The 8,518-nt window shown below is 36.4% G+C and overlaps 1 protein-coding gene across 1 annotated transcript; it reads left to right on the top strand.

Moving 5' to 3' along the window:
- The first annotated feature begins 1,532 nt into the window (after window positions 1-1,532).
- LOC147537123 (GTP-binding nuclear protein Ran-B1-like) lies at window positions 1,533-4,236 on the top strand. The gene is made up of 8 exons (XM_086639753.1): window positions 1,533-1,711; window positions 1,850-1,919; window positions 2,018-2,074; window positions 2,177-2,294; window positions 2,796-2,885; window positions 2,996-3,175; window positions 3,265-3,342; window positions 3,957-4,236. The coding sequence occupies exons 1-8, from the start codon at window positions 1,709-1,711 to the stop codon at window positions 4,024-4,026; spliced, it is 666 nt and encodes a 221-aa protein (XP_086495879.1). The 5' UTR covers window positions 1,533-1,708; the 3' UTR covers window positions 4,027-4,236.
- The last annotated feature ends 4,282 nt before the right edge of the window (window positions 4,237-8,518 follow it).

Raw genomic sequence — 8,518 nt, forward strand, 5'->3', positions numbered from 1 at the left:
ATGTCTGCATATATCATAGCATAAAACCTCAAATTTTCATTCATGTGGGGGATTGTTGGAATCGGAGTCTATTTTGGCTCGAGCCGACTCGTCAAACTCAGAAACGGAACGCGCCATTGCGTTCGTCTCGTCGAGCTCTACAATTTAGAGCCAAGAATCACTCGAATCCGATTCCGGATGAATGAGAAATTCAAGTTTAAAGTTTGGACGAAGAACGGTTAAATAAGGACTAAATCGCCAAAGAGGACAAGTCAAGTTGAGGGGCATTTGCGCGAAGAGGACGCGCTCAAATCTGAACGGCCAGCGTTCATCGCGCGGGTTTGCGCCAGATCCGACATCTGGCGTTCACTCCGTGTTCGGGCACGCGTAAGGCTACATCTAACGGTCGGTTATTCATCTGTGGGACAGATTCGGTATGATCTGACGGATCAGATTCTGGCCGAGTTTTTTAGCTGAATCTGATGGCCTAAAATCCACCCGAAAATCCCAGTTATATAACCAACTTTTCTCAAAGAGTTGTGTCCCTAAAAACCAAGAGTTTTGGGAAAACTCTAGAGATGTGTCCCCAAAACACTAGAGATGTGTCCCAAACTAATGTGACCACTCAATTCCTATAAATACCACCCAAACTCACTTCATTTATCATCAATTCAATTCATTCTCTTCTTCTCTTCCCTTCTAACAATTAGAGGTTCTGGTTAGCCTAGAATATCTAATTAAAGAAGTATTTTCTAGAGGTTCTGGTTAGACTAGAATATCTGAAAAAGGAAGAAAGAAGTCTCGAGTGAAATTTGAATTTCAGAAGCATCTAGAAGATCATCCGCATTAGTCCAAGAGCTCATAATACTGACAAAGGTTCGTCCGCTTTCAGAATATAGAAGTACCATCTTAAAATTCTGAAAGGTTAGTCGTTGTATCCCGAAGGCATTCACCCTAACGTTTGGTACTGTTACGGGGGTGTAAAATGTCTTAAGGAAAGAGAATTTATTCTTGCCTCGACTACATTACCACCTATCTCGGTTAGCCCGAAAGAAGGAATATTGATTAATCATTATTCCTTATTAGTTTATCTCTCTATAAGTTAGAGAAAGGAAACTCTGTCTAAATTAAGCCAAGACAGAGATAAATCGACTTATCGATTAATAACCAGAGAACAACAGTAATAAGCATGATAACCGCCTACTTTTAAACCATGAATGAAAGGGACCTAAAGTCTAACAATAAAGAGGCCTAAAAACCGACAAATTATTACATTATTTATAACCTAAACTACATGGGATAAATCTGATGGCAAACTGCTTCCACCGCGACTCGATCTCACGACTTCATGACCTTAAGAGGGGTGTCCAACCACTACATTAAAGACTGGTGGACGCCTCTAATTTCTTCTTGACTTAATGGTTAGCCCATGAAAGGGGCTGATTTTGGTAGTCGTTGACTCATTTTGAGTATTGGACTCCGAAGTCTCAAAGCTATCCCGTCCTCGATGTGGAAAGAAAAGTTGTACTTGGTTGAAACGGACAGTCTCGATTAAAGTGACGGTTTAAAGGAGAATACAATCCAACGGTGACAAATATCGCGTCAAAAGAAAGCGAGATGCTGTTTCTAGATCCCTTTCTTTCTGTCTTTATAAACCCTCAAAAACCCTTCTTTTAGTCATGACATTCAAATTTCACACAAGAACCAGCAAACAAGAGGCGGCGAAAATATGGTACTTGGATTTTCTTCATCTCTTTCATTTTCTTTCTTAAATTAGGGTTTTGATTTTCTTCTAAAAGTTAGGGTTTTTATTTTCTTCATGATCTTCCCTACTAATGTATGTAAATCTTTTTTTTTATTATTATTCTAGGCGCTTCCAAACCAACAAACTGTTTCATACCCTAGTTTTAAGCTTGTGATCGTCGGTGATGGTGGAACTGGTAATCAATCTTTTCATTTTTTCGCTAGGTTTTCATCTTAATGATGTTGTTTAGTTTCTGTGTTAATAATCCTGAGAGATCTGTTTTGATTTATTCAGGAAAGACTACCTTTGTGAAGAGACATCTTACTGGTGAATTTGAGAAGAAATATGAACGTGAGTATTATTAGATCGTTTTGAATTGGATTGATAGTTATAATAATGTTTTGATTGTTGAAATTTTGATTAGAAATACTGAAAGTTTTGATATTTTTGTAGCTACGATTGGTGTTGAAGTTCATCCATTGGATTTCCACACAAACTGTGGACCGATCAGATTCTACTGCTGGGATACAGCTGGTCAGGAGAAATTTGGTGGACTTAGAGATGGATATTAGTAAGTTTCCCAGTTTTTTTGATGGAAAACTATTTTCCATTCTGTCACAACCCCAAAGGTTGTGTTTTTTTATCATTTGATTAGGTTAATAGCAAGTAGTTGTACATAATCTGAATACCTATTTAACAGAAACACACAAGATACTTTTTTGGGGAATTTTTAGACCAATGCTTTAAAGTTTCAATCTTTTTGTGTTTCAACTGCCCTAGAAGTTTTTAGTTGTTGATTCCCAAAAGGCCAACTAGTTTCCTTGTATCTATTTCTATTTTGCCTTTCTGTGTTTGATTTAGATTTGTGACTTTGATAGATTAGTTCTCGACGAGTGTACATTATGTTCCTTGCTCTTGGTAGAGCTTAATTTTTTTGGCTGTTCACTGTGTTATAGTGTGGATTGTATTGTTAGAAAGAGTACCCGTATTTTAAGTCGAACCCTAGGAATCATGGCAAACTGTTACGGAGTATTTATTTTACTCTTAACACATAGTTCTCATTTTCTTGCAGTATTCATGGGCAATGTGCAATCATTATGTTCGATGTTACTGCTCGCTTGACATATAAGAATGTCCCAACATGGCACAGGGATCTCTGCAGGTATGATTGATAATTTCATTTATTCGCCTATTAGGGCTTTGCTGATTATTTAAAGACATCCTTTTGCTTAATCATCACATTTGAGCATGTTTGAATTTGGTATTTGTTAGGGTATGCGAGAACATCCCAATTGTTCTTTGTGGAAACAAGGTTGATGTTAAGAACAGGCAAGTAAAAGCAAAACAAGTCACCTTCCACAGGAAGAAAAATCTCCAGTACTACGAGATATCTGCAAAGAGTAACTACAACTTCGAGAAGCCTTTCTTGTATCTAGCCAGAAAGCTTGCAGGGTACTGTTAAAAATGACTTGTTTTATCTGATGATGCTCATATTTGTTGGTAATCTTGTACTTACTTTTCCTATATGTCGTGTTATACAGTGATGCGACCCTACACTTTGTCGAATCACCGGCTCTTGCTCCTCCTGAAGTTCAAATTGACATGGCAGCACAAGAGAAGTATGTTTTTATTCTTCTTCATGTTCTTTGCACTGCCTAAACATTTTTTTCTTGCATTTCTTCCATGGTACTCTGTTAAAATGGTGTACTAGGAAGAACCTTAGTGATATTTGTCACTGAAACTGGATCCCTAGGACACAAATTATAGCCCAAGTTTAACATTTTTATTTTGCTTGTTTTGTGCTTGCTTTCTTCGGTTATGTTTATTACAATTTAAGGCAACATATTGTATTCCTTAGCTTATCTCCTTAGCAGATTCTACTTCTAGGTGGTCTTAGGATTTGGTACCAATATACAAGGTCTTCCTTGGCAAAAGCTTGCCCTCACCCGACCAATGTCTCTCCTCTTAGAGGCCAAAAAGCACTCGGAAAACCTAGGAAAGCTTAGCTAGTACCTAAGATGAGATATTACGAACCAGGTCTGAAGGATCGTCCTTGACAATGTGGGATTGATTGTTTCGGTTGCCTATCCTTGAGAGCAATAGGCTTGTTATATTAGCTGCCGTTTGCTGAATTCAAGTATATAAATCTAGTTCAATTGGAAAGGTGAAAAGGAGAGAAAGTAGAAGGTCGGAATATTCAACTCAAGCTCTTCTGTTTTTATTTATTCTGCAGGCATGAACAAGAACTATTGCAAGCAGCTGCACAGCCACTTCCTGATGACGATGATGATGCCTTCGATTAAATTGTTGATTAATGTTTTCTAGATTCTACTCAGACGATGGGATTTTTATTATAATCGGAATTTGAGTGTTGAGACAATGCTGCTTTTTCTTATTTCAGCATTTACATGGATGGGTAATTGTTTTCTTAAGAAGATTTTGCTGCTTCTCTTTTTTATGGTTGTGTTTTTTGATATTTTCATCTTTCTAATGATATATCGAATATTTTACTATGTGAGAAAGTACTTGAATTGTTAGATGACATTTCTATCTCCCTTCACCGTAACAAGTAATTGAATTTTTGTGACCTACCAAGAACGGGATTCTATATACAAGACAATTTTAGGGCTTGTTTTGCTTTAGATTTTCAAGGTTCCTTGGGAGTGTCATCACACAAAATATTGAAAAATGCTTTTGTCAAGTAAAGTGTGCGACATCATTGTTGCTGATTATGATTGTTTTTGCCAAGTCGGTCTCTTATTTAGAGTACAAAATGTAAGGCTCGAACATATGAAGTCTCCCGTGCAACTAGTACAAATATGTGTTTTCGGAGGATTGGTCCCAACACGCCTGACACCTCTTGTGCAAGTGCACCTAGTACTCGCCGGAAGCAGTCTTTATAGATTCGGCCTGTACGGTCTCACAGCTTTGGTGTACATTAGGAGTGCCTGCTAGCCCGATAGGACTCTGGTAGACCGCTGATCTGAGTCTGAGATACAAAAACTTAACAAAAAATAAATAGAGCGAATTTTTTATCATTTTAATATTCATTTAGGACAAAAATAAAAGAAAAGAAATACATCAAAATATGGATTGCATAAAAAGTTATACGTAAAAAAGGGCAACATAAACAAAAAAAAAATTAATTAATCAAGAGACGAATTTGAGACGGACGGTTCATGAAAATTGATTTGGGAAATCTGTTGTTTAAAGGGTCAAACTGCATCATACTAACATTAAGTTGGCATTCCTACCAATATTTGAGACAAATACAATACTCCAACATTTTCGGAGTAAGATTGCTCTTCTGATCACCTAAAATTTTCTTATCCAACATTTTCAACGTAAGACTGCTCTTCTAATCAGCATCATACTAACAATAAGTTGGTATATCAGATAACCATTCCAATAACTTGCCATTCCAATATAAACCAAATACTAAAGATAGAATTTGAAGTAACATATTCAACCCCATGAAAGCAATTAGTTCCATTAAAGAAAGACTTCTAATCAACATGTTGCATTTTTCAACATAAGATGTGTCGAATTCCATCGATGTTTCACATCTTACTGCAATTTCTTAGGCACAACATTAGATACTACACAATGAATTCGAATTTGAGCATTTCGGATTTCAGAGACAATAATATATTCCAAGTTTCCTTTCAAACGTGTAAGCATATTTTTGAAATGAGGAACCCTCAATCCATCTTGAATCATAAGATTAAAAATGTGACAACAAAATCTAACATGAAATAGTTCGTTCCTCAAAGGAAAACAGGGTTCCAGTTACTAACTATTTTCGAAGTGATCATAGAGAACAGAGGGATGCGAGATACCCAGAGAGTCTGAAGATTGGAAGATGAAGAGAACTAGAAAAAAAATTTCATATAAAGAGTGACGTAGTAGGAAACAACTGAAGGGGTTATGAGGCCCTATAAGAAGGGGATGAAGGGGCGTCTTAAGGTTTTAATCTGGCGCCTCTTCCGATCCAACGGCTGGGGTCTCTCTTGAAGAGACATGATACCTCAGGCGTTAGCCCTATACACTCTAGTTATCGGGCGGCCCATTAACGGGCGGTAATCGGAGGAATCTAAAGGGGAGGGTCCTCGGGCAGTTTCACCGCGTCATTATTGGTCGGGTAGAACAGGTCGGGACTCGAGTAGAAGGCCTTACCCTGAGTCTCGATAGCTTGAACCCGTTTTGACTCGCCAGGTAAGCTCGACTTGGGCATTTTCTACACACGTACCCTTCATAATCTGGCGAGTCAAAAGGCCCAATTCATGTAGTTTATAATAAAAAAAGGGTTATTGTCCTACTCCTAACGGTTCCAATTCATGTAGTATTAAATCAGTTAATAAACTAGGTGAATACGTAAGAAGTGAAAGATTGCTATATTCATAAGTAAATGAGAAAAGTTATACTCCTAAAGTATTACTAATTAAGAATAACAGATTTTAGAGTGCTCAAAGTAAGTCCGATGCCCTAAATACTTGGGAATTGAGATATGAGCGAGAGTTGATAATAGACAAACTGGAAAGAGATTGAACAACTTCAAGTTGAGAATAGACAGATATAGAGAGACCTTCTGGTTGATAATCAAAAGAAGGTGGTTTTTGCCCTACTCTTAACTGTTCCAATTCATGTAGTATTAAATGAGTTATCAAATTGGATGAATGGGTAAGAAGTGAAAGTTGGATGTATTGATAAGTAAATGAGAAAAGTTATACTCCTAGAGTATTAATTATGACTAATAGATGTTAGAGTACTCAAAATAAGCCCAAGCCCTCGATACCTAAAAGTTAAGATACAAGTGAGAGTTAAGAATAGAACAATTCAGCAAGAGAATTAACAACTTTAACTTCAGAATAAAGAGATATAGAAATATAGAGACCTTCTGGTTTATAATCAAAAGGGGGTTTTGCCTTACTCTTAACGGTTCTAATTCATGTGGTATTAAATGAGTTATTAAATTAGGTGAATGGGTAAGAAGTGAAAGATGATTTTATTGATAAATAAATGAGAAAAGTTATACTCCAAAAGTATGAATAATAGATGTTAGAGTACTCAAAGTATGCCCCAAGTCCTGGATACCTAGAAGTTAAGATATAAGCGAGAGTTGAGAATAGCACAATCCGGCAAGAGATTGAACAATTTCAAGTTGCGAATAGAGAAAGATAGAGAGGTCATTTGGTTTATAATCAAATGAAGGGGGATTTTAACTTACTCCTAACCGTTCCATGTAGTATTAAATGAGTTATTAAATTAGGTGAACGGGTAAGAAGTAAAAGATAGTTATATTGATAAGTAAATACCAAAAGAAATACTTTAACAGTATTAATTATGAATAATAGATGTAATAGTGTTCACATTAAGTGAATGAAACCTTCGGAATCCCAATATTGAATGATACAATTGGAGTTTTGAAGGAATCAAAAGAGAATGAAACCTTGTTAAAGTCATTATTATGGCATAGTTTGATTAAGAATGAAACAATCTGCTTTATATGTTATTTAAACGAATCAAATTAGTATCAAACATTAAGGAAGACTAATTTTAAATTATAAGAACCATAGAAGATTAATAAGATAGTTTGAGAAAGAGAGAGAGGAGATCAATATTGACACCAAAAGCATTCTGTAATCCAAGGGTTCTTTTGGTTTCTTCCACTGAAACTAGTTCTTGATTCCGTTAATATTGTGATGGATAAATGCAAGGGTTGTGGAAAATCGGGAAGAATAATGTCGACAGTTGCATTTGTTAGTGGATATTGTTTTTCTCTTTTACTTTCTCATGTCGTTTCGTATTGGGATTGCATCATTAGGAAGATTAGATATTCATTCCGACCAGAGTTGGTGTAGTAGTAAACGCTTGTGTTTGTCTAGATCTTTTATTTGGTTCCGTCTTTATTTTCATTTTTAGAATAATCAAATGTTAGTTAGAGTTCCATACAAACAGAAAACCGTTATAGAGAAAATGTTCTGTTTTTAGTTGAGTTCGAAGTCTAAGCGAAAAAGGATTTGTTCAATTAAGTTGTGTCAATGGATAACACTGGATTTGTTCAAGTTTCACCTGATGTTAGGAAAGGGAAGAAGAAACAGGACAAGGATGAGTTAGATCCTATTAAACAAGCTAAGAAGAAAAAGAGGCGGCTTGAAAAGGCACTTGCTACTTCTGCTGCCATCAGGTTTGAGCTTGAAAAGAAAAATTCCCAATTTTCAGATTTTGTGAGAGATGAATGGAGGGGTTAGGGTTAACTCCACTTTGACCGGTGCCTACATAATTGGGCGGTGCTAACAGAGAAATGAGCAGTTGGGTCTGATGCTAATAGAGTTGGATGCTAACAGCCTTTTGTCCCGGTGCCTTTAGGAGTACCCCAACTAAAATAACTAGATTTTCAGATATCCCAGATACTTGGAATATCTCATGAAAATCTCCCTGCATCAGTCTCCTCCACTTCAAAGAAACTCGCCTCGAGTTTACTGATTGATTGGAAGGTTATCTTGAATAGTACACACCTGAGAATACTTTGTCGTGAATTGTGCACGGGAATCACCAAACTATCAGATTGGACCGAAGACTTTATTAAGTCATAAGAAAATTGCTCTCTATAATCGTAATGTGACTCAATCTCCCTTTTCACCCCACAAATAAACTTGTACAGATCATGATAGTGATTGAAAATTATGAACTTCGATGAAGACTTTTGAATAATATTACTTGTCAATCCATGTAAAACAATTTGAGATTCGCAAAATTCTGAGAATGGATCTTCGTATGAAGGAAATTAATTGG

Source organism: Eschscholzia californica, unplaced genomic scaffold (assembly GCF_041429995.1).
Source record: "Eschscholzia californica isolate CP2 unplaced genomic scaffold, dmEscCali1.0.p SCAF_5, whole genome shotgun sequence".
Lineage (NCBI taxonomy): Eukaryota > Viridiplantae > Streptophyta > Magnoliopsida > Ranunculales > Papaveraceae > Eschscholzia > Eschscholzia californica.